The sequence below is a fragment of the Acanthopagrus latus genome, chromosome 22 (genome assembly GCF_904848185.1).
Source record: "Acanthopagrus latus isolate v.2019 chromosome 22, fAcaLat1.1, whole genome shotgun sequence".
In the NCBI taxonomy this organism is placed as follows: domain Eukaryota; kingdom Metazoa; phylum Chordata; class Actinopteri; order Spariformes; family Sparidae; genus Acanthopagrus; species Acanthopagrus latus.
Window position 1 is genome coordinate 5,627,514 of NC_051060.1, and position 26,415 is coordinate 5,653,928.

Here is a 26,415-nt window from a genome sequence, read left to right on the forward strand (position 1 = left end):
ACAACTGTTAGAATTAAAAGCACATTGAGTGAGAATCTTCTGACTCCACAGTAAAAGCATCTTTGACACACTGTATCCAATGAATAGCCAATAAACAACTCAATTAAGTCACATTAATTAGTGGCCAAACTTTCATTTGGGGTCCTTCACTCTATAAGCACCAGCAGGTGGCAGTAATAGACCAGGAATACAATTATACTGAACCCTCTGCAGGAAGCTGTTAGTCTAAGATTGTACTGTTCACTGAGCATGCTCAGTTCAACCTAAACTGTCACAGTTCAACATGTGTGACAGTAAATGTTTGACTGGAGTGTTTGTGGTCAGAGTTTAGTCCTTCAGGAGCCTTGCAATCGTGCACAATGGTGAGTTCTCACTGCTTTTTTTCTTTTTCTTTTTTTTTTGCTCTTTAAAAAACTTTTCAAACTTTTTCACTCCAATGAATCCAAACCAGAATAACAGAAAACTCATGTTAGAGTTCAGCTTGTTTGAAAGCACTCTGCAGGGTTAGGGTTATGGTTTGTTTCACTGTGACTTGTGAGTCAAAAGGCTGCAAAAACTTTTTCACTCCACAGCTTGTCTTGTTTTTTTACACCACCTTCATTTTCACAAAGAGCTCTCTCCAGTGTTTGGATCGAAGCGAACTGCAGCAGAGGGAATGAGAGGTATAAAATATCATTTTCACTGGATGCCTTGTTAAAGATCCTTTCAGTTTCACAGAGCTGCAGATCCTCAACACTGACAAAATGAGAGAAATGTATGACTAAACTGACAAAACAAAGTCAGAGTGTCTCATCATGAACCATATAGATTGATCATTTTCATGTTAAGCCTTTATTCGACCAGGTAAGTCCCATTCAGATCACAGATGTCTTTTACGAGGGAGACCTGGACAAGAATGGCAGCAAGCTTCAAGCTTGGCTCAGTGGATTTCACCAGAGTTTTGAAATTTTTCTGATTTATGTAGAAAACTGCTTGTTTTTTGTTGTTGTTTTTTTTAAATAACGAAATGTGACTTTTTAGATGTTCAAATATGCTTACTGTTTAAGTGGACTGTTAGTTTGCACAATTAATCATCAGCCTGATGAGTAAACAGTGATGGCATGTAACTGAGAACATTTACTGCAGCACACTGTAAATTTTAAAGTTGACTTTACTTTTCAAAAGGTCAGGAAAGCGAGTTAAGAATTAAGAATAATTAATTAAGTAGAGTAGACTGTTAACTTGAAGTTGTATGTGCTGAAAAGTTTGAACAACATAAGTCTTTACTTGGAAATTCTGAAGTAATCAGTTTCCTCAATGTCTTTTTTTTTTAGAGTAAAGTAACTGTTATATTTTACAGTGTGGTATAGTAGAAAGTTAAAGTAAATGTACTTTACTTGAGTATTTCCTTTTTTCTGCTGCTTTATACTTCCACTCTACAAAATTTTGGAGACAAATACTTTACTTTTTACTCCACTAACACTTATTTGATAACTGTATTTACTAGTTACTGTGCAGATCACATGCTGCATCAGAGCCAGAATAACTCATTTTTAAATGATAAAAAAAACATGTAAATAGTATAATTAAGTGGTGTTTGTACCTTTTGATGTGTAAGCAAATTACCCCAAAGTTATACTTGAGTAAAGATAAAGATATTGTGTTAAAATGTTACTTTGGTAAAAGTGAAAGTCACCAATATGGATAGTACTTGAATGAAAGTCAATGTCAAAAGTCATTTTCAGGGGAAAAAAAAAAAGTTCTTAAGTATCAAAAGCACAAGTAAATGTAAAATATACTTACAATATATTAACATGTATGTAGATACTGTACAGTATGGATGATATTGATCATTCTTCTGATTAACAGTTCTTTTGTTTGTTTCTCTTTATCTGATAAGCAATAAAATAAATAACATTAAATACAGCGTGTAGGGTTAGTGAAAAGTAACTAGTAACTAGTTTAAGGTATTAGATAAATGTAGTACCTCAAAATTGTACCTCAGTGCAGTACTGGAGTGAAGTAACGTAGTCACATTCCATGCTTAGGAGTGTTTTTTTGCCGGATGGTAATTTAAAATTTTGGAAACTATTTTATCTTTACTCTTACGAAAGTGTTAGTTTTAGGTACTTTTTACAACACTGTCAGTGAATAAATATAAAGTAATGTGATGTTTTCTGTCAGCTCTGTGAAACTGTGGATCAGTGTCAGCTCCTTCTCCTGCAGGGTCAGAGGTCACGCTGCTGTTTGGTTTGGCACAGTGATCCTGTTAAAGAGCTGAATGGACCACACACACACACACACACACACACACACACACAGAACAAGAGATTTGTGTCTGATTTCGTACATTTGTGATTCTTTTCAGCACATTTTGAGCTGTTTTACACAGAGAAACTCTGCTCAGATGATCACAGAACTGTTTGACATGTAAACGGAAACAAGTGTAAATCCAACTTGAGAAATGTTCTGAGACAATAGTAAAAATAAATACATACAGTAAACGGTCACAGAAAGTACATCTAATACAGATAAGGTCAATTAAATGCAAATAAATTGCACAAATCAAAAGTAAAACCATCATTTTCTCAGACTTCAGCAGGAGGAGGATCGTCCATGCAGGTCCACGCGGTCCGGTTCGGCCCGGGTCAGGAGCTGTTTGGGTCTCTGCAGGCTTTTGTGGAGGAGAGGCAACTCAGGGCGCCGTTCATCATCACCTGCGTGGGCAGCGTCACCAAGGCCACACTGCGGCTGGCCAACGCCACGGCCTCAAACACAAATGAGGTACTCTTCTTCCACATTCATTTTGGTCCATTTTTAACAGACTTTTATATTTTAAAAAAAAACAATTATCTTTTGAATTTCCTACCAGCATGAGATGCTGATACTAACTCTCATTTATAATTTGTTTAAGAATCCCTACATCCAGGAAACAGAGGTGAAGGAAGTAATTTAGGTAGTCAGTTAAACTGATTCAATTAAAAGTCACTGACAAAAAGATTTGTACAATGATTCAGGCTAGTCTTTTAAGAAGGTTGTGTGAATGTGATCAGCCTGTTCCTGGAAAAGTACTGAGCGTTCATTTCAACAACCCAGAATAAATAATGAGTAAGGCAAAAATAAGAAGAAGAAAAAGAAATTGCTTGACATGTGTAGTTTCTAAATTCAGTGATGTTTTTTTCACATCTGTCCTATTTTTTAACTACCTGATCCCAGGCCAGTCGGTCTGTGAACAAATCTGCGAAGTGTCTCAACAGTCGAGCTTTGAAAAGCAGAAATAAGGTCCTCATCATCATCACATTCAAAGTCAATTGTAAACTATCAATTTTACAACATCCTTCGCACAGACAGCTTTTTATCTGAAATCAGCAAAGTCCTTGAGCTTCCTGCCATCTTGAATCAGGGAGATCTCCCAAACTCTGGTTAGTTCAGTAGTTCTACATGTGAAAACAGTGTAGATGTGTAAACATGTGCTTTATTGCATCATGACATAATTAATGTAATGCCTTTTTTTAACTCATTGTTTGAATTTGTTGTTTTCATGAAAGCCCTTCCAGTGACAGGTGTTGCTCCCTCAGATATCGTGTGTGCAAATTTTAAATCCTACAGTGCCATCACATTTAAATCACAAGGTCTAATTTTATTCTTGTATATGTTTTTAGATATTTTCCCCTTTTCCTCGCTCAACTTCTCTATGTATATCTACATTTAATGGATCATTGTCTATTGATTAGTCTGTTTTTTCCTGTTTATTGTGTGTGATTTGTTATTTAGATTGTGTTGTATTTTCCCAAATGATGTTATATTGACTTGTATTGTGTTTTTCTGTAAGGGAGGGTGGAGGGCTGTCATATAAGCATGATGGCATCTCGACCTCTCCTGGCTATTATTTGATCATCTGATTTTATTTGTGCTCAAATGAAAATACACCGATTCAGTTAAACAATAAATTGAAGTAACATCATGATATTTGCAATATACTCATATAGACTTATATACATTATATAGAGTATAAATATATTTAAAGCTGACAGGAAACCAAAATGCAAGAAAAATTATACATGAACAGTTAAAAGATACAGATCTTGGGTAATAATCACTCAAAATATTATACATTACTTAGTGACAATAAAATGTCAAAAGAATTTGTGAAAAATTTTCATCACAAAACCCGAAGCGACATCGTTAAATCTCTCTCTCTTTTTTTTTTTTTTTGTCCAACCAACAGTCCAAAACCCAAAAACTCTGCATTCACTGTAACAAATGACAAAGAAAAGCAGCAAATCCTCACACATAAGAAGCTGGAACCAGTTTCAATCGACTACTTGACTAATAAGTTAATTGACTAACTGTTGCCGGTTTATTGACATAAAAATAAAGTTATTACTGTTAATAAACGTTGCTCAGGAGCTGGTTAGTGAATGTTTCAAATGTAACCCTTCCTGAATCTGTAAACCACTTATAGGAGCTGGCTGTAGGGCAGTAGGTGTGGATCCTCATGGTTTTTACAGTGTAGTCGTCATGGTGTCCCCTCAGGTGATCCACCTCAGCGGCCGGTACGAGATCGTCTCCCTCGTCGGTACACTGAACCCAGAGGCCCACCTCCACATCTGCCTGGCGGACGCAGAGGGCCACACGGTCGGAGGTCACGTGCTGGGAGACCTGGAGCTGTTCACCACGGCCGAGGTGGTTGTCGGCGAGGCGGACGACCTGCTGTTCGCCAGAGAGATGGACGACAGGACGGGCTTCCCTGAGCTGGTCGTTAAACCGCGTTCACAGGGCGAGAGCAAGGATCCCACGGGTCCTTGAAAGTTTGTCTGGGATCTTTGGAAAAAAACGGCTATTCTCATGAATAAAAATATAAAAGATTCTTACATTTGTAACAGTAGACAACTCTGATCCACAACTATGCTGTACTGAACTGAAATATATGAGCTTTAAACATTCTTAAAAAGTCTTTTGCAGGTCAATTCAATTTCAATCATCTTAAAGTATCCACTGTAACTTCTGATGGAAAATCAGGTGAAGTTTTGTAGTCCGCAAAACATTTTTGGAGCTTCACAGGGATTTGCAGAGACTTGAATTATGCCAGCTGATTCAGGTGTTCAGGAGAATGCTGCAACGCTGCTCTGCCATGAAGCTCCAAGAATGTTGCGCGGACTGTGAAACTTGACCTGACTTTCCATCGGGGGGGGGGAATAACGTGACTGAATTAACATTTTTGGGTCAACTATCTCTTTCAGCACAACGAAACAACAGAATAGACCGACCATGGCAGCTGATGTGGCTGCCGGTGATATCTGCTAGATAAACCCATCTCAGCTGCCTTTACTTGCTCTGGGTTTTGATTTTGTTCGCATCTGTTCACAGATCGAGCAGCTCTTGGATCGGATCTATCACACGGCAAGTGTAAAAAACATCTGTAATGAAGTGTCTTGAGCATGTTTTCACATTACAAGACCAGTAAATTACACGTTTTGCCTGAACTGAGGTTGTGCCGTGGTGGAAGAACTGAACTTTACTGCAGAGCAGTCCATGCTGTCTGCATTTGTCTGGCTTTACAGTCAGTAGGAAATGGCACAGAGTGATGCTGCTGTGGTTTGTCAATTACAATGGATAAAAATTGATTAAGTGTGATGATGTTTGAGCATTTTGGCCGATAACAACATGTAGCGTGACTTTACATGCCGTCCTTGATTAATAACATTGTCTCTCCATCTTCCGGACATGCACACACACACACACACACACACACAGTTGTCCTTAGCAGCCAATAGGATCGTCTCTGCGGGGGTCGCAGCTTTCTGCTAATAGATGTTAAACTGAGCTGCGGCCTTTCAGAGCCTCTGACCCCCCTGGTTGTGACAAGACAAAGTGATAGCCCCCTCCTGCTGAGGATTAGCAATGACCTCAGCTCGGTCATGGACGCCGCCGCGAAGAAAGGAAGGCCTCTGTTGCCGTGTGGCGGGCGGGACGGAGGGAGGGGAGAGGGGAGTGGTAACAGCCTTTTGATGGAATCCAGTCCACGGAGTTTAATTGGAGCTCAGGCTGTCTGATGCCGGCCTGCTGACATGTGCCTTCATGAACACGCACACTGGAGTTCGTTTTGACTCAGTACTGCACACAACGTCCTGCTGCTGCAAGTACCCACCAGAGCAACAAATGTGGATTAATCTGCCGCTGAAAACAGTCCAAAATAAATTTTGATGTTAGATGTTTCTATAGTCCCTTTCTTCTGTTAGTTGTGTGGTTCTTCTGTCAGTCCCGTCTTTCTCTTGGTTTAACTGAAAGTGAACGGAAGTGTCCAGGTGAAAACTGGATTAGTTTCTACAAATACCAGGATGTGACATAAAATCTATGTAGAATAAGAACAAAACAACAAATATCACGAGCGTATGTGGCTTTAAGAGTCCTGTTGACTTGCTGTTGGAGATCAGCTCATCTTGTGCTCTGATCAAAATCATATTAAACACATCATGCAGCACCTCTGTAGTCCATCTTCAAGTTCACGTTAACAAAATGTTCATTCCAGCTGCAGAAAGCTGTGCATTCAGATTTAAATTGAGGGTCTTATTTGAAAGAAAAGTAGTTTGAAGTCCCATTCCCAGCTCGCTTTGGGCTTATAGGATGGGCCGGCCGCCATTAAACAAGACAATTTAAAACCAAAAAAGCTACCGCAATAAATCGATATGAAAATGAAGAAAGATTCAAGATTAAAATCCAAACCCATGTGACAATCGTCACATTTTCATGAAAATATTGTGCACATTTTTGGCAAATCTTTATTGCAACGAGGTGATATGATTAAAAGAACTCCAGTCAAACCTAAATTGATGCAAAAACCATGTTGGAAACATGACATTTGTTTGTTTCATGTTTAACTGGGGGGAAAATACATTCAAATGAAATGTACACTCAGGTTTGGGGTTCGCTCTCGAAGTTGTTTAAATGTTTACATTGATTCTTTGTCAATTTCTTTGAGTGTAAAGCAGATTTGAAGCGGGCTGTGACCGTTTTATATTATATGTTGATAGAACTGAGTAGTGTTATTTTCATCATCCCACCAGATTCATTATAGTCCGTTCTTCCTGATTTGCCAAGTGAATGATGTTGAGATGGTGTGTGGGTAAATACAGACATATCTTTTGAAATGTTGCTGTATAAATAGTTCATCAAAAGATGTTAGCTGTCAAAATTGCTACCTTGATGGCTTGATTCGGGGACCACAGGAACTGATGTCTTGGTAACATTAGCATGCACAAAGCCAGACTCTGCTATTTCTTAGGCTTTTACATTAATTTGAACTCATGTGAAAGTGTGATTTTACATGTGAAAAAGCCAATTACACATATGTATATGTATATTTTTACGTATTTTTCACTTCTGAAAATGTGCAGTTCACATGTGACAATAGCAGAAAATTTTTAAATATTAAATTGACATATGAAATATTGATTTAACATGTCACATTTTGATAGATAGATAGATGATGACTGTGATGAATTATCCCTCTACTCTCTGCAGGTTGATTTTAACAGAAATAACTTAAAGGAGCACTATGTAGCTTTAGTGAAGAAACATTAATCAGCAGATCATTTGGCTGATTTTATGCCATAACAAACCAAATAAACAAACTCTTTTTGTTTTCATATGTGAAAACTGAATTAACAGACTGACCTTCTGTTTGTTTATATGTGGCGGACCCTGCCACCTCTCTAGCTGAAAACAGTGTTCCGTGACCGTATTTCCTCTGAGAACAGCTTGTTTATCCACCACAGTTTGTATTATCACCTCATTAGTTTTCTAACTATTAAAATTCAGAATTTGAATTTTGTATCCAAAATGACATAGTGCCCCTTTAAAGGACAGTTTGTAAGATATTGCTAAATACATGTGATTTGTTGTTCATTGATATAAAAAGCAAAAAGCGCCTCTGGACCCTGGTCCCAGTCAGGATGTAGACCTGAACATTTCTCGCCGGTCGAAGGTCTTCAGTGTCTGTGTTGCTTTGGGAGGACAAGGCCGCACGTCAGCGGGGCAGCCGGCCGGCCGCCACATTAAAGCGGAGCCACAAAGCGTCCCCGCTGCAGCTTTGTGCTTTTGTTTTGCTGTTTTGACTCAGCATGGTGGCAGAAAAGCGTTGGTGGTCTGCCCCGGTGCCCCCCGGGGGGGCGGGGGCAGTTTTATGCAGTCAACTAAAGCAGCTCAGTTCTTGTTGCTGATAAATTGAAAGGCGTCGCAGCAGCCTTAAGCGGATGTTCTGGATTTGAAATACTGCTTTTGATCTAGAGACCATTCTCAATCTTGTCTCTTTGTCTTTCTGTAAATGTCTCCTTCATGAGGCAGAGATGATTAAATCGAAATGCTGTTTTTCCTCATGTACACTTGTTATGTTTCCACACAAGGAAATGTGAGTTATCCCCATTTGAAATGTACGTGAATAGCAAGTCAGTCATTGTGGTTGTTGTTTATTAATGTTCACAGCCATGTTTGCAGCTGGTGTCCTGCTGCGAGGCACCAATTACATTTTACTGGGAGACTCTTGCTCAACAAAGAGTCGACTTTAATCTCTGCACAGCTGCAGTTCAAGGCTGTTTTCACACCGCAGAGTAATGCATCCCCGTAGGCACCTTCTTGTCACGGACGAACATCAAAAGTTGTTGATTTTTGTTCTGTTCTGAATCATCCAAAATCTGAATGCTACAGAAACAGGAGATGACTCCTCTGATGTCGACACTCTCCTGGTGTGTGCTTCATGTTTGAAGGGAAACTCTGAAACCTGAAGATCATATAAGCAAGTGTTGATGGAAAATGTCAAAAATGTAAATAACTTTCTCAAATTTGCAAAAAAGTGTTCACGCTCGCTTATAGGTAGTGTTTACCCTTTCATGGGAAAAAAGTTGATGCAGTTCACTTCTTGCTGTGGGGCAACAGTGCTAACCACTGTGTCGCCTTGCTGCCCAGAGCATTAACACAAGAGTGACAGAAAATTCAACCCTGAACAAATTTGTCCCAAGTTGTACCACCAAGAAACATTCAGGTTGTTGTTTTGCAGTAACGTACTAACATTCCCATATGAATTCCCACATCCAACTGTAATTGGCAAAAGCGACTATTTTGGTCCATCTTCCCTTACACAGTACAGTGCGTTGCATTGCTATACTTAGCTGGGTGCTAAGGTGGAAGATAGCTAGCTCAGTCAGCGGAAGTCTCTAGTGTACTCTAGCGTATGGGCCCCACAGCACCAAATAAATGGGTAATTGTATATTTTGGAAGTCAAGCTTTTTCTGGCTTCATGTGTTGCTGAGCAGTTTCATAGGAATGAACAGCTGTATCCAGATTAAATTTGATACATTCTCCACTTCTTTGACTCATTTGCAGCCATGCTTTGCATAGCCTAGTTTAATCACTCAGTTGATTGACACACGACAAGTCAAAAGCTCAGTTCAAATTGATGGCAATTCATGGCAGCCTGGATGGGAGAGGACGCTAACGTGAATATCGCCGCTTCTCGATCCGCAGCAAAACGGCTTTTTTCTGTTGAATAAAGAAAGCCAAGTTGTCTTTACAAGCTCTGAGGCTGTGCTACTACCTTTGAAGGATGCACACCTGAAGAATGAGCTCCATGGACTCACTTTTCTCCGCTGATCAGCTGTCAGCCTCACCGATCAGCTGTTAGCATAGCAACGCTACCTTATAAGCAGACTACTCGATGTTCTGTGGGCCATCCATGATGTTGCGATTGTTGGATGGTCGCTGCTCCGCCGTTGCTGGTGTGGGTCTTCGGGTGTTCAGCGCGGCAGCTCCTGGACTTCAGCTGTCACTTCGCCCCGGGCTCCGTCGCTGGGACCGGATCTCTGGGTCTCCTGCGTCGCCCCCCGCTGTGTGCACGGGGCCTCCAGATGCAAGTTCGCTTCTGGACGGAGGGTGCTATTCCCTGTGGTGCTGGAGGCGGTGCTGACTGACAGGTGCTCCATTTATTCTTTGTTTTGTTTGTTTTCACACACGTTTGTTCCACTTTGTTAAGTGTCCTTGGGTACCCTGAGAGGCACTATATAAATTTGAGTCTATTATTGTTATTATTAGTAATAATAAATTCTCCTGACAACAAGATCTTTAAACACAGGTGTGCTTCATCAGAACTGCTTGTACGATGGTAGAGCGTCTTTCTAAACCCCTCCTCAAACACCTTTCCAATGACGGATTTGAAGGCGGGGGGCGTTCTCCACCAACTTCTGATATTCACTTCCCTGCTGATTGCTCAGCTGTGTGAAAGTAAGAAAGTCATCCTTGACAAATTAATCTGGTCACTATTAATGTGAAGTCCAACGCTGTGAGCACACCAGGAGAGACTGACTGAAAATATGCGTTGTCATCTCCATATTCAAACAATTATCACCCCCCAGCCACCTCTTTCTTTGAGTTCTGTGGATCTCAAGCTTTAAACTAATTGTTTTTGATCTCACAGGTGTAGCAGGTGCTTCCAGCTCTGCTCAGGTGACTCTGCGGCAGCAGTAGACAGAGAGTCTCTGTGTCACAGACGAGGACCCGAGACGCTGGTGAGGAGCCTCATAATTCCTCCATTTAGTATCTTCCCTTTTTGCTCATTAGTGACTTCTCCTCCCTGTCGCCTTTTGTCCGATTACTGTATTATCTGTCTGAGTAATGAGCCATGTGAGCGGCGCGGGGGGACTCTGGCGTTGTTAAGCCGCCCCCTCTCCGCCTCACTTCAAACGAGACCAACCCAGGTCATTTGTAAATCGCCCGCTAAATAGCCTCCTGTTTGGGGAAACAAGAGAAGCCGTGGCCGCGGCCGCAGGCCTATGCACGTCCTCCGGCGCTGGGATGCAAGCGACAGCCCCCCCGGAGAGCCGCCGCTGCTGATCTGGCAGCTTTCATGTGGCAGCCAAAGATCTCCCAGGCTAATGACACGCTGCTCTGTTTGAATGTCGCAGCATGAGGCGGAGGGCCGGGCGTATGACACACAGATCAAAACATCGAGCCGCTGCTGTCACGGCTGAGGGAAGTTGTCACAAGTTGGTTGAGTTTTTTTGCTCCAACATTGTGTATGTAATGGAAACACAAAGACACACACACACACACACACACACAAACAGTTTCACAGTTCCACAGTTCTGACAACGCGTCCAGTTGAGAAAGTTTCTCTTTAGGGTTGAAAGAACGAGTTCTTTATCAAATTAGAAGTCGAGCCAGTCGGATTTATTTATATAGCCCAACATCACAAGTCACAAATTTGCTTGGAGGGGCTTTACGATCTGTCCAGCACACATCAGCCTTCATCCTAAACCTAGAAATATGGTAGATAAACTGCATTCATATCACTGTTTCTCTTCCCAACCAACACACGTGACATTAACCCATTCACATGATCATTCACACACACCCGGGACGCTTCGACATGCAGACTGGAGGACCCAGGGATCCCACCACCAGCCACCTGATGAGTGGAAGACCCGCTCCGCCATCTGGCCCAAAGTGAGCCCAAAGTAATGCCGCATTCAAATCCTTGGACTGAATCCAAAATTTCCAGACCTCACAGAGTTGTGGACAATTCTTCCAATTTACAAGTGTACTTTTCTCCAGACATCCAGTCGGGCTTGTGTGTTCCGTGTGTTCTTATTTGTACCTCGTGGCCTTCTGGGTTGTCCTCAGTATTTGTATCACTTTGTTTTTTAAATTTCTTTTCGTGTCATTTTGTTGGCACTTTATTGTTCGCGCGTTTAGATTTTGTTTCCAACCTGTCTCTCTGTCTGCATTCAGGTCTTCACCACTTTGTTATTATGACAGGGAGGTGGGTGTGATGGCGGTGGAGTTACAGGCGAGAAGGCTGCCAAGCCAGTGACCGCAGTTCAGGTCTGAGTTTCAACATTTTTAAGCATCACACCACTGGATATTTTTCAGTCCACAAGTCCAGAGGGTTAATATTTGGATTCAGCCTGCTTCAACATGGAAGAAAATGGAAGAAAGAGTGAAGGACAGACAGACAGACAGGGTGTTCTGTACTTATAGAGTTAACCATCACACAGTCTGGATGAATGGGAAGACTTGACTGACTTAAACATACATTCGGAATATGTTTAAAGCCTCGGAGGAGCTGAAACTGAAAGAACAAAACAGAAAAGAAACATGCAAATGAAAAAAATGCATGTTGAGACAGTTTCTCTGCCTCTAACAACAATACATTATAACCGGTAGATTGTGATATCAACCACCTGTGCAGTTAAACACCCAGGAGGAGCTCAGTGCGATGAGAGATTAAAGCGTAGAGCCTGTTTCTATCGCAGCGTCAAATCACTGCTGCTGAGGATCGTTGGCTGAAAGATACCACAGGAAGAGGAGAGGCCTATTGATGTGGTGTCAGTGTTGATCATTAGTGCCTGGCCCTTTAACTTTAGTCCACTCAGATGTTTCAGAAATTCAAAATTTCTTGTATTTGAGATCTGCATGCCAACGTGAGACGGTCCTTTTTGTTTGATCCAGGCACAAAACTGATCATTTTTGTACAATTTTCTTGATTTTAAAGTATATATATATATATATATATATATATATATATATATATATATATATATATATATATATATATATATATATATATATATATATATATATAATGTTTTCAATGTATAAAAAGTCTCAAGTTCAACAGAGTGAAGTGTGTTGGTTGCTGTCCATGTGAATCAGCTCTAACTCAGGGTCCAGTCCACTGACTTATAATCACACTGATGAGAAAACATCAAACCCCTCTCAGACAGTTCTGGGTTTAGGACTTGGGACCCATCCAGAGGGGCCCTCAGAGCGCCGGGGGGCCAGGTTCTGTTACAGCTGTTCACCACCAGGGGGTAGCATGAGGTAAGAAGACCCTGAGAGGAATGTGACAGAAGGGGATCTCTGTGTCATAACGTTTTTGTCTTTATGATAATTGGTTTAAAAATATGAAGTTTGTCCTGAGGGTGGTGCCAGATACCCAAAACAAAAGGGTGTCTTTGTCTGACAGATTCTTCATTATTTGGACCTTCATTTTAGTTCGACACCTCTGCCTGGATTTTCTTATTTTCTCACTTTGTTGCTGCTCGAGACGCTTTACCAACCCAACATGTGGTTATTTGACGTCCTGGGAATGAGACTCAACAATCGGCTGTCTTTGTGGTGCATTTAGGAACAGCTGGGACAAATCCTACTGACTCTACTTTTAAGTTTAATAGTTCTATTAATATGAGGTGAGGTTCAGTTAGCTTTGCAAAGGGAGACGTTTTACTTTGGTTCTCTGAGTACATTTCAGAGCCTGTACTTTATTGCTTTAACTGGAGTAACAAAGTTGAATCAGTACTTCTACTTTTGCCACAGTCTTGCTTTACATGAGTATCTGTACTTCTGCTGAAGGAAAGAATGTGTGGAAATTTCACACTTCTGCTGAGAGCTGTCCGTGTCCATAATACCGGATCTGTATTCCCTCTTTGCAAAGTCAACAAATGCCAACAATTTTTGTTTGGCGTATCCTAAGTTAAGTCAGCCACTAAGATGATATCTGCCTGTGAGAAATGTTTATGTAACTGAGACTCAGCTTACAGATCTGCAGCAGATGAGCTCCCATTTTTTTTTTTTTTTTTAAATGTGTGCTGAACTTCCATTAACAATAATTGAGTCCCACTCCAGTGAGATGCCAGCGGATGAGGGGGGAGGAGGGGGGAGGCCGTGTTGTTATTAAAATGTCTCCTCCTCTAATGTGCAGGTAAGGACCCCTTCACTGCAGGCCCGCTGCCAGGACCGTCTCTCGCTTTTAAGTGAGTGCCTTCATTGAGACAAATTTAGCTCAATTAAACCGCTTTACCTCTGCCAAGAGTGTTTCAGCGCATCAGTGCTGCGGAGCGGTCTTTTCAATTAGCCGCCGTGAGCAGATTCACCACTGATCCTATTACTGTTTGGGTTTTGCGACTGAGGCGCTGAAAAACCTCCCGCTGCTGTGGCTGCTGCTCTGTCAACATAACCCCCGATTTTCATAATGGAGATCAAGGATGTTTTTAACAGTTCACAACAAGAGTAAACAAACAGCCGGAGGGATAAATAAACAAGGATCGAGCCTGAAAATTCAAAAACAGGGAAATTAGTGTTCGACTGATAGATGCTCAGGAGATGTAACTAACATTGGTTCTTAGCCATGCAGGCAGCTGAGCTTTAGGGATGGAAAGGTCAGTCTGTCAGTCCATCATGGTTGGTCTGGGCATACATGTACAAACAATTACTGTCGACTTAGGGAGAAACTAACAGACTTTGGTGATCCCAGCCCAGGCACTGAAAGAAAACGTTATTAATTTATTAGTTTCTGCAAACCATAGCCACATTCAGACTTGTAGCTCCATACGTGTACTTAACCATTCAAAGTAGCAGAGTGCTGAACTGGAAGTCCAGTGAGCGCGCCCTATTGGCCAAACATAAGACACACCCAGGGAGTTGAACCTCCAACACTGTATCCAGGTTTTGATCCATGAGACTTATTAGATTACTGCTCCAGAGCCACAACACTGACACACTGACTGCGCTGGTGCAATGCTGGCCAACATGGAGATGCATTAGCCTCTAGTTTGCAACATTCACCAAGCTTTTTTTAATTGAATAAATACATACACAACTCTGTTTAATGACACAATCATGTAAACACTAGCAAAACAGCTGTTGTGAACTTACCTCACACCAAAAGTTAGTAAGGCAGTTGCTGCTCTTTGCTGTGGTTGTGTGTTTTGTGCTAACATTAGCGACTGAGCTGGCCTGCTGCTGCTGCAGTGGCTTGCGTGCTTTGTGTTAGCTTGGTTAGCGGTTAAGCGACAGACTCAGCGCATCACTTTCATCGCGTTCCATATCTACCAAATGTCTCACATGTAAGAAAACACTGACCACTATCATTCTCAATGAGTATAAACAGCTAACATTGTTGTTATTAGTACATATCGCTATCAACCTAGCCTGTTAGCACTAGGGGGTTTCAGATGCATTTTCTCTTCCATTCTTGTGCAACTAGCTCACTAATAGCTTAAGCAACAGTCGTGTGGAATATTCCGGTCATGCACAATGAGTGCTAGGGCAGGCAGGTACAGAGGAGTAGGCAACATGGGCTTATAAGAGGCCTGCAACAGCCATCGACATGGGTCTTCTTCTATTCTTTGTATTCATTGTTTGTTTTTGTCATTGTTTTTGATCTATGGATTACTTAGCAACTCTAGCTTAAATACAATTGGACTGATTGTAGCCGTTTTTAAGAATGATTATTGAACTGAGTATTTTTCCCTTTAGTGGTTAGTTTTTCTACCTCCGATGATCTAACAAATACAAAAAAAAATAAAAAATAAAAATGGCACCAATTGCATGGCCCCTGAAAACATTTAGCAAAAGAAACATGAGAGCGTTTGGAAAAATTAAGCTGAAAGAGTGCCGACATGAAAAGTTTTCATTCTGTTTCATCGGAGTGATGAAAAAATGGAGAGCCGGCGGGCCTTTATTCCTGCAACACAATGGGTAGAAACCAACTCAAAGAGGCTCAGATGTGAAGACATTCTGCGAGCCGCCGAGGACACATCACAACCTTGGCGACACAGATTGCTGTACTAAACCGTGTGACTTCATGCTGAGCTTTTCATGTGCAGGCTAAAGGGAGCAGCTAATCAAAGGCCCTAATGCGTTTAGTCACAGTGTCGCTGTTAGCATGAAACTACAGTACAGTCTGAATTGGACTAACAAGACGGAAAAAGAGATCCTTTTTCCTGGACGAGCGCTTTCATTAAACTTCTTTTAATTCATATCTCGTGTGTGAAATGTTCCCTGCGCAGAGCTCCGGCTGTGTGATCATTAAAGTGAGAATTTAACTCATTGAAACACAGATCAACTCCTGGATGAAGCCAGAGATTAAAGATTCAATAAGATTAATTGTTGTTTGAATACTTAAGCGAGAACTGCAGCGTCCTGGTGAGAAAATGAATCCTCAGAGACTGGGGGGAAGCCATTGAGGTGTGTGTGTGTGTGTGTGTGTGTGTGTGTGTGTGTGTGTGTGTGTGTGTGTGTGTGTGTGTGTGTAGATTATTTTCATCTCACTGTTTTAAGACCAGAGCAACTTGATGTAAAAAGAAGATCTTAAGTTTGTTCAAGCCTTGAACGTGCATTTACGTGATACAATGATCATATATATTAAACGGTTAAGTGAAGCCATACATTCACATCATTGTTATTGTTATTAGTCCTTTTCTGAATCCATTGATTGATTGTTGGGTCAGAAATGTCAACACAATATCCTTCACAGTGTTTGTTAAGTCCAAACCTAAACATAGTTACAAATACATTCGAATGACTTGATCATAGAATCACATAGTTTACAGGTGTTTTCCTGTCGATCAATTAATCAACTAATCATTTCAGCTGTACTTTTTTGGGTAGTTTATTTTATAACGAAACCTATTTCATGTATGTTTAAGCTCTTCATATGTTTTGTGTGCAAGAACATTAATATGTAAGGTAATTAGTAGAAAAGAAAAGAAAAGTAAAGAAAAGAAAAGAAAGGAAAGGAAAAGAACTTGAGTAAGTATATTTAGTTAGGTTCCACCGCTCCCTGCAGACCTGACCCGTACACTGATGACATGCTTATAACATATTTTCTGCCATCAGTTATCAGTTAATCAATTAATGTTTCAGTTGTACTTTGTTGTGTAGTTTTGTTTTATAGCTCAATATAGCTTATTTATTTATTTATTTATTTATTTATTTATTTATTTATTTATTTATTCATTCATTCATTCATTCATTCATTCATTCATTCATTCATTCATGTATTTATCTCTTTTTCAGTCTGTGAATCAGATGTGGTTCAATTCCTGGCTCCAGGCAGGGCTGAGCTGCATGTCGAAGTGTCCTTGAGCGAGATACTGAACCCCACATTGCTCATCAGTAAGGGCCCTGTGATGAGCTGGAGATTTGTCAAGGGAGGACTACAAGGCTGGGATTGGCTCCAGCAGCAACACCCCACGACTCCTTGGAAAGGGATAAGCAGCTACGGACAATGACGTGATATGACATTGACAGTCAAAGTATAAACTAAGGTGGTTATTATAAAGTCTTATCCTTTTAGCTGAATTACTTATCCATTATTTTTCTTGTTCCTATTAATTTCTTTTTTACTCCTAACAATTTCTTCCACTCTGCTCTCTTGTTAAGTAGTTTGCACACTTTCAATTGTAATAACATCTCATTAAATGACCTGTATGTTATTCATGCCACCAGAGCAGACTTACTCAACTGGCAGCCCGTGGGCCAAATGTGAGTCAAAAAAACCCCAAACAAAACAGTGCATTGTTTTCTTTCATAAGGAAGAGCATCGCTCTAACGTGGTAAAATTACAAGCTTTACACGTCAGATATATGGAATGTAAATGTTCAGCCCCTTGGTACTAAATCTGGCCCTTTTATTAAAAGGAGTTGACAAGGCCTGCACGAGGGGTTTCTCAATCACAATAATGGAAACATAAGACGGAGATTTTTGACGTTGTGAAGACGAAGTCAAGTAAAAGTATCTGATAAGTAAAGCATGTGATACAAAATGTCCTTCGATATATAACAAAAGTACAGTACTTGAGTAAATGTACATAGTCACATTCCACCACAGGAACACACAGGAGGATGAAAGTTGTTGTTTGTAGTGCTCATAACCTACCAGGTGAGGGCGCTCTGCCTCTTTAAGTCATCTGCATGTTGCCAGAAATCAAGTCAGAGATGATAGAAAAATCAGCTCATAAAGGACTCAATCTGCATGTTTTGATTTGATTTATTTCTATTTAAAGAAAGAAAACCTTTTTTCTGCTTTCAGCTGCTTGAATTAAACTCAAGTACTGACTGACTTGGGGATAAAAATAGTGTTCTTAAGTTTGTTTAAGTAAAGTTAATTTTCAATTGTTTATTAACAAGGTCTCTGTGGTAATTAGCCTACAGCAAACGGAAGCCCACAATCAGCACGAATCTTTACATGAATCAGTGAATGCATCATCTGCAGCTGTCAGAGTGTGTGTTCATGTCACATTCCTGAGCTCTGTCTGAGTGGGGATGGTGTGCGGTGCGACTCTCACATCTGGGATTTACATCAGATCTTCCTCCGTCTCCTCCACAAACACCAAAATGATGGCTTCATCCTATTACCTGCGAGTCTAGCGTAAATGTTTATGGAAATGGCCTGTCGGAGCAGGCCAAGTGTTTTCCATCAGCAGCTCTTTGCAGTAATAATACTGCAGTGTTGATGTCAGACCCGCCCTGCCTGAAGAGGGGAGGCTAATGGCCCCTCTCCCCCCCTCCCTGCATCAGCCAGAGAGACGAGGAGGGGAAAAAAATCTAATTCACCTTAAACGTGGTGCTGCGGGGTTGTGAAGCGAGAGGGCATCTGTTCAGAGAGTCCCCATTAAAGGAGCATTATGTAACATCAGACCGTGGATGATGGAGATTCAAACACGATACCATTACAGGGAATATGGGCAAGGCTCACACATTTCGCACATTTGAAGGTCGTTCAATAACATATTAAAGATGCAATCTTTAATGAAATGTGCAACGACAGTTGTTGTTATTATTAAAAAGGTCCATTGTGTAGGATTTAAGGGGATTTATTGGAGAATGGAAAAGGAACATAATGTAGTCGTATGGCCACCTGAAATTAACAATTGTAGTGTCTTTGTTATCTTAGAATGAGACGTTTATGTCTATAGAGTGTTACTACAGTAGCCCGAAACTAACCACTGACCATACAAAGGGGCCCTCCGTGTTATTTCGTTTTTCGGTGGCCAGCGTAGTGGACGGTAGGACGAGGGATATTCAGCAATCTAAAACCCTCCCTAAACTGGGAACAGACAACTTTTTAGCTTTAACTTCTGAAGTAAAGTGTAATGGCTGTAAGTGACAACATCTGCATAAAGACTGTGTCCGAATAAGTTTCACTTTTATTATGTAATATGGTCTGTCACCAGGCTGGATTTTCCCCACAAAAATGAAGTCTACAGTTGTGCATCCAAAACAAGAAGAGGCATTGTTTTCCTCAGCCACAATCCTCAGGCAACGGTGGAACAACTGGAATAACTGTGGAAACTCTACATTGCAAATGAAAAACAACCCCACTGATGGAGGGGGCAAAGAAGGGTGAAGAGGGAGAGTGATAGACACCGAGGTAAAACCAGAGTGAGTGGATAGGCATTCACTCGATGGACAATGCTCCTAAATGTGTTCCCCCCTTGTTATGTGGTTCCTCTTACCACTGCGACTTTAGGCACTTTAAAACCAGCATTTTTTTTCCATGAGAACAGTAAGTAATACACAATACAACAATACAATACAATACTACAATACAAGCGGCTGTTTTTCTAAACTTACAGTTGTTGTTTTTTTTTTTTGCATTGCACTGTGGCGCCAATAGCATTTCCATCCATCCATTATCTGTACACATTATATGTACGCCGCTTAATCCTCTGCAGGGTCGCGGGGGGGCTGGAGCCTATCCCAGCTAACTTAGGGCGAAGGCAGGGGACACCCTGGACAGGTCGCCAGTCTATCACAGGGCTACACATAGAGACGAACAACCAGGCACACTCTCATTCACACCTACGGACAATTTAGAATAATCAATTAACCTCAGTATGTTTTTGGACTGTGGGAGGAAGCCGGAGTACCCGGTGAAAACCCACGCTTGCACAGGGAGAACATACAAACTCCACACAGAAAGACCGGGGCGCGAATTTAAAAAGTTATGTTTCCACTTTAAGTTTAATTGCTAGTTAAACCTTCATATCTTCAACAGTTGACAAACAGTTCTCAGAATGTTGTGTTAGCAACATGTTGGCTTCAGAATGCTAACTAGCTGCACTAACTAGCTTTATTAGAAATAAAGTGATCGCAGGGAAACTAACATTTATAAATCAGTGATCACAAAAGAGCTGCAATAAAAACTCACTCAGACGGTGGATAAAAGGTTCCTGTCGATAAAGTAAAAGTGATCTACCAATAACAGTTCAGCTTGAGCTGTGTTAGTGACACCTGGTTGCTACCAGCAACAGAACATTTAACGGACGGCAGTTTGAAGAAATCTGAAGCTACCTCACATAGGCTATATTTAAAGTATAGGAAGGCTATATCTGTCAACTGTCAGCCACCATGTTAATTTACGCTAAACATTGCTAAACAAAAACAAAATAGCAAAATAAGCTTAATTCTTCCCAGGAAATAATCATACTGCTGCCTTGTAGTGCCTATAAAGGCCATTGGTGTCGCTGTGGGCCCACTTGACTCTCCGGAAACACACGATATGAACCGGAAAAAGTACACAATGTTCATGGCGAACAGCATGTAGCAGAGCTGTTGGTACTCACTCTGGTCCAGTTGCGTGTTTTAATTGAGCTATTTTAACTGTTTGATACGAGTTCGTATTTTTATAAGCATATAGAGAAGCTACTCTTGACCGGAGATGGGAGTCCCGGCGTTTTTCCGATGGCTCAGCCGAAAATATCCGTCAATCATTGTACATTGTATTGAGGAGAAGGTAAGTGGATAGCATGTTAGCTAGCAACCGGGTCAGTTTGTATGTCGCATTAACGGAAAAAATGTGAGGGTTGCTGTCCTCGTTTTAAACTAAATATTCACGGACTGCACGCAGTGCTGAAGCTATGACAATTAATGTGTCGTCCATGTACTGTTTTCTGCACTGAAGGTTTCAGTTCGTCAGACAGCAGTTGACAAAACGCGACACACGGGGGAAGTTGGTGCGAGGATGTAAACAAAACTGCGTAGCTGTTTGTCCTCAACTTCAGACTTCCCTGCCGACTGTTTTAACATACAGCCTAGCACTATTTGATACCCTAATCGAAGTTTTAGTGTTTAGTAAAGATGGAAAACGTTTATAATGTTTGAAAATATTGACCGACTATCTGTAAGAACTTGTATTACTTCTATACTGAGTCTGGTGAATGACATTTGAGATTTTAAGGTTTTCCCGCCTCAGCTAACTTTAACACCCGTTAACACACGATTGAAACTAACATATATGGGGAATACAGATGATTCACACAGTTATGTTTTAAATGCGTGGATCAGAAACAGACAGTTGTCTGGGATGTGTTCAGTCAAAGTTAATTCTCTGTTCTGTATTTTAATCCTCACAGGGTAAAGAGTGCAATGGCGTCCGTGTTCCCGTTGATACAACCAAGCCGAACCCCAACGAGGTGGAATTTGACAATTTGTACTTGGACATGAACGGGATCATTCACCCTTGTACACATCCAGAAGACAAGTATGAACTAACTTTTGTGCATTTCACAAACACATTTTCTGTTTGCAAGTGATACTGGTGATAACTATTTTGTCTCTATTTTAGTGTACTCTGGTAGGAGGAAATAAATCAGAACATATTAATTAACTTATTTTAATCTGGAGTAAGAGAATTTTACAGTTTTTCCTTTTTAAAGAGAAAAAAATTCCAGAAGAAATTCAAACTCAAAATTTAAATATGTAAAGTTGCAATGATGTTGTAAAAACAAACTAAAAACATTTATTTATCCATAAATGAATAAACAAGCTGTCCTCTGGGGGAAATAAGGTCCCCAGAACACTGTTTTGATGCTAGAAAGTTGGCAGGGTCCATCTGATATATACAAAGTAGTGAGCTCACTCTCTGATCTCTGCTATCCACAGACCTGCGCCCAAAAATGAAGATGAGATGATGGTCGCCATTTTTGAGTACATAGACCGCCTGTTCAATATTGTGCGACCCAGGAGAGTTCTCTACATGGCCATCGATGGAGTGGTGAGTAACTGTCAGTGACGGAAACCTGCAGCCAGAGAAGCCAAGTTGCAGATCTGCCAGAGAATTGATTATTCACTGGTAGTTTAGTCATCAGTTTCACTGGTTTTTACTGCACATTTGAAAACAACATCTTGTTTAACTGATCAGGCTCCACGGGCCAAAATGAACCAGCAGCGCTCTCGGCGGTTTCGCGCCTCGAAAGAAGGAGTGGAGTTGACTGAGGAGAAGAATCGCATCAGGGAGGAGATCATCCAGAGAGGTGTTTGATATTTTTACATCCCTACCCTCCTCGATGATGGATAAATGGGAATATATGTTGACTGAGCTCCATAACGCCAGCATTATCCACGTGATGGTGTTTTGTCTGAACTCTGGGAAGGAAAATACTGATGACTCAAAAGAGCAAATATTTGGTCATGTTGGGGCATAGTTGTAGAGACATATCCAGACTTTAGAAACACACCTGGTGAGCTGCTTTTTTATACAGTAAGTTACAGTTATTAAAAGCCTCACCCCTGTCCCACTGAGTGTCTTTTTGCAGTGGTATTTACTCCACCACAGTTGTACCTGTACCAGCTTCATGTATCTGAAGCATAGTTTACACTTATCTGAGAGAGGAAATACTCACTCCAGCCCTCAGCGCTCTTACCCAGGACCGCAACACAATCATTGTCACTGCTAAATATGATTAAATTAGTTGAATTTTGAAGGGATCATCATCTAATCATCGATTAGATGTTTGGTCTATAAAATGTCAGCAAATGGTGAAAAATGTGCATCAGTGTTTTCCAAATGCCAAGATGACATCCTTGAATGTCTTTTTTGTCGACAACTCAGATTTCTCATCAACTGTCATAGAGAAGGATAGAATCTAGAAAAATCTCAGATTTAAGAAGCGGGAATCAGATATGTTTGACTGTTTTGCTTAAAATGCACTCAAACTGATTAACTATTTGAAATGTCTGGGAATAATTTGATAGAGGACAGTTAATTGATTAACGGTTGTTGACAACTCACTCTAGATTTGTGAATTAATTCTTCTTGTTTAGCAGTAGTCATGTTTTATTGATAATTGTTTCACTGTCTCTTTTTAATTAACACGTCATGCTCAGTGTAAACTAACATGTTGTTTTCCTCTACAGGAGGTTATCTACCACCCGAGGAGATTAAAGAGAGGTTCGACAGCAACTGTATCACACCGGTGAGTGGGTTAAGCACTACATTCAGTTTAATCCATCAGTCTGATTTTGCTAGATCACGTTAACTTATTTAATGGCTACTTGTCATTTTATGTAATTTTGAGGTCAATTTAGGTTTTTGTTTTATTATGTGCACGTGTCTCACTTGCAAAAGAGGGTGACTTTTCCTCAGTGTGTGTTTTGTGTCTAAATAAAAGTTGTTTTAATATTCTCTTATAAAAGAAGAATTACAAATTTGATTATGCGTGTCTCCAGGGAACTGAGTTTATGGACAACCTGGCAAAGTGTCTTCGATACTACGTCGCAGACAGACTCAGCAATGATCCAGGATGGAGCAATATCACCGTAAGTGTAACTTCACTGTTCAGGCTTTCAGATACTGCCAGAATTGTTAGCAACTGTTGTGACAATAAATGATAGACAAATATAAAACATGAAGACTGACCATGAAATAAGAATCTTTTTACCTCTTGGTTGTTGATGTTGCACCCTTGTGGTGTGTTTTTATATGAACAGTGTTCACTGTCATGAACTGTTAACTTTTACTGATTGTTATTCAGGTCTTCCTGTCTGATGCCAGTGTTCCCGGTGAAGGCGAACACAAGATTATGGACTTTATCAGGAGACAGAGAGGTAGAGCTGCCAAACACCTTTGTAATACTAAGGATTACATTAAAGCACATATACAGTATAGGATACATGTGCACAAATATACGGAGGCTCAAATAAAGCACACAAAACAAAACAATATTATACATTATTTCCAGTCTGAATTCAGTCACACTTTACAGACTGATAAACATAGAAGGTAAAAGTGTAGCATCATCAAGAATATACTGACATGAACACAAGCCAAGTCTAAATCTCTTGCTCAGATGTTTGCACAGACTCACCTTTGTTATTCGCTTTGACAGGTCAACCCAACCATGACCCCAACACACACCACTGCCTGTGTGGAGCTGATGGTAAGCCTTGAAATCAGCCCTCTGAATTATAGAATATGTTTCATTAAAATACACATTAAAAACTGATATTTATCAGCCATCTTGTTTATCTTGCATCTTTTTAAAATACATCCTTTTTCGTTCTGCCTGGTCAGCTGACTTGATCATGCTGGGCCTGGCCACCCATGAGCCAAACTTCACAATCATCAGAGAGGAGTTCAAACCCAACAAGCCCCGCCCCTGCGCACTCTGCGGGCAGGTCGGTCATGAAATCAAAGATTGTCAGGGGACGGCCAGAGAGAAACAGGGAGAGGTGAGTTCTGCTCATTTTAGTTTTTTGTCAGTCTTTAATTATATAATGTATAGAAAGTATGTGACATGGATGATGTTTTTATGATAGCAGAATGTTTGTTTGGATACCAGAACTAAGGGTAAAAATAGCATATTTTAAACTCTAGTTGGTCAATAAGAGCATTTTGATGACAAAGTTTAACAGGGAAATTTCAGTAACTGGAGCAATATACCTAGTATCTAGTAATGCAGTTTAACTGTAATGAAAGCTCTGACTCTGGAGTGGATAATTGTCAGCTTGGTACCTCCCCTTTTTTGCTTTTGTCATAATCGGATGTGAATTTTACAAGATTTGTTTTTATACATTTGTCTTCTGTTTTTCAGCATGATGAGTTTGCAGGCTCGATGCCAGTGTCAGAACAGGAGTTCATATTCATCAGGCTGTGTGTGCTGCGTGAGGTATGATATTTCTCATATTTTTAGCCTATACAGCTGAAAATGTAGAGGTAGCCGTATTGCATCCACTTAATGACCATAGTACAGAGTATTTCAGAATTGACTCATATGATTGAATGATGCCTGTCATTGCTCTCTGAAGACATTTTTGATTTTGCACAGGTTGCATCTTTGAATGTGTTGTGTTATGAATGTGTTTGAACTAACAATGACAAGAGCAAAAATAAAAGCATCTACTGCCCCTTCACATTTTCAGTACCTCGCCAGAGAGCTGACCATGGCCAGTCTGCCGTTTCCGTTTGATTTTGAGAGAAGCATCGACGACTGGGTCTTCATGTGTTTCTTTGTTGGAAATGATTTCCTGCCACATCTGCCTTCCTTAGAAATTAGGTGAGCTTCAGGACCCCGTTTTCATTCTTAAATCTGCTTTGAATATTAGTGGAAATTGTACGCATTGGTCCTTTTTTAAAAATGGGACTCGGTTATTAAAATTAAAGACCTTTGGTCTTGAAAATAAATAATAAAATAGATATACAGGTTTTTTTTTTTTAATGTTTCCTCTCTGCCAACTAAATAATTCTGGTGTTACCCCAGAAGCTGACCCAGACGTGGGCAAGACTTCTGCTTTCTTTAAGCTCCACAAAACCAGGGTTAATTGCAGGACAGTTGCATTGTGTTGCTTTAAATTTCGCAGGTGTTGAAGACAGCCTCATTATTCACTTTCACATTCATTGTAATCCTGCTTGCGCTTCACTATAACCTCCAACACTGGCGGAGAAGCTCAGACTTCAGTTGTTGTGTTGTACTGTTCTTCTATAGTGTTTATTTGTATGAGGGTAAATAGAGCTTAAAATGTTACTTGGTTACCTGCCAGCATGCCTGTGAGGCCAGCCAAGTTTCCTGATAAATCAGTGTTTGGTGTCAACTTAATGTCCTGCCTTAATCCTCATTTAAATTTACACTGATTGACTCATCTTTAATTATTCACTGGTGTTGTTTTGTACAGAGAGGGAGCAATAGATCGACTGGTCAACATCTACAAAGACGTTGTGCACAAAACTGGAGTGAGTATATACAAAAATGTGTACAGTTCAGTTTTTCCAGTTCGGATTATTTTTCTTAAGAGAATCTCGGACTGTCCTGTGCTGTGAATAATCCGACCTGTGTTTGTCTGTAGGGCTACCTGACAGAGAATGGCTACGTCGAGCTGGAGCGAGTCGAACTGATAATGCAGGCAGTTGGCGTGGCTGAGGACAATATCTTCAAGAAGCGCAAAGAGGACGATGTGAGACTTTCACACAGCTGTAGGGCCTCTGGTGTTAACATTTAAGTTTAACTTTTTATATTTCTCAAAATAAGGTAATATGAAAAGATTGCACTGGTTTTTGGACCCAGACTCAAGGTCAAATGATACCCAGCAATGACAAACGGAAACTGAAACACTTGACTTCAGCCAGAAACATTACAACTGTACCATTCATGTCTGCTTGATTTACCTTTGTTTAATTCTTTCAGTATCTGATAAGGCTTCACATTTACTTTCTTTTAGGAAGGTTTCAAAAGGAGAATGAAGGAGAAGAAAAAGAGGATGAAGGTGAGTAAAGTAGGTGGATGATGATTTTGTTGAGTTGTTTTTTTGTAGACCCTGGCTTCTTTAGAGATGGAACAAAAAAATTTATAGAAAATAGACGTTATTGTTCATATACAGTATAGAT

The 26,415-nt window shown here is 40.5% G+C and overlaps 2 protein-coding genes across 3 annotated transcripts in view; both read left to right on the plus strand.

Annotated features, from left to right (window-relative positions):
• Nucleotides 1-206: 206 nt before the first annotated feature.
• Nucleotides 207-4,936, plus strand: LOC119012538 (bifunctional protein GlmU-like). Its single transcript, XM_037086458.1, has 3 exons — nucleotides 207-362; nucleotides 2,572-2,763; nucleotides 4,516-4,936. The coding sequence occupies exons 1-3, from the start codon at nucleotides 360-362 to the stop codon at nucleotides 4,786-4,788; spliced, it is 468 nt and encodes a 155-aa protein (XP_036942353.1). The 5' UTR covers nucleotides 207-359; the 3' UTR covers nucleotides 4,789-4,936.
• Nucleotides 4,937-20,138: 15,202 nt separating this feature from the next.
• Nucleotides 20,139-26,415, plus strand: part of xrn2 (5'-3' exoribonuclease 2) — a 39,807-nt gene continuing 33,530 nt past the window's right edge. Inside the window, exons 1-14 of one of the 2 annotated variants that reach the window (XM_037086309.1) lie at nucleotides 20,139-20,550; nucleotides 21,170-21,297; nucleotides 21,699-21,810; nucleotides 21,958-22,069; nucleotides 22,953-23,011; nucleotides 23,265-23,354; nucleotides 23,570-23,642; nucleotides 23,924-23,974; nucleotides 24,109-24,266; nucleotides 24,629-24,703; nucleotides 24,957-25,090; nucleotides 25,707-25,764; nucleotides 25,878-25,985; nucleotides 26,250-26,294. In XM_037086309.1, the coding sequence (XP_036942204.1) occupies nucleotides 20,476-20,550; nucleotides 21,170-21,297; nucleotides 21,699-21,810; nucleotides 21,958-22,069; nucleotides 22,953-23,011; nucleotides 23,265-23,354; nucleotides 23,570-23,642; nucleotides 23,924-23,974; nucleotides 24,109-24,266; nucleotides 24,629-24,703; nucleotides 24,957-25,090; nucleotides 25,707-25,764; nucleotides 25,878-25,985; nucleotides 26,250-26,294 (1,278 nt within the window). In that variant the 5' untranslated portion in view covers nucleotides 20,139-20,475. Of the gene's footprint in view, nucleotides 20,551-20,895; nucleotides 20,938-21,169; nucleotides 21,298-21,698; nucleotides 21,811-21,957; nucleotides 22,070-22,952; nucleotides 23,012-23,264; nucleotides 23,355-23,569; nucleotides 23,643-23,923; nucleotides 23,975-24,108; nucleotides 24,267-24,628; nucleotides 24,704-24,956; nucleotides 25,091-25,706; nucleotides 25,765-25,877; nucleotides 25,986-26,249; nucleotides 26,295-26,415 lie in introns of those variants that run through there. The other variant, XM_037086310.1, reaches the window with a different exon arrangement.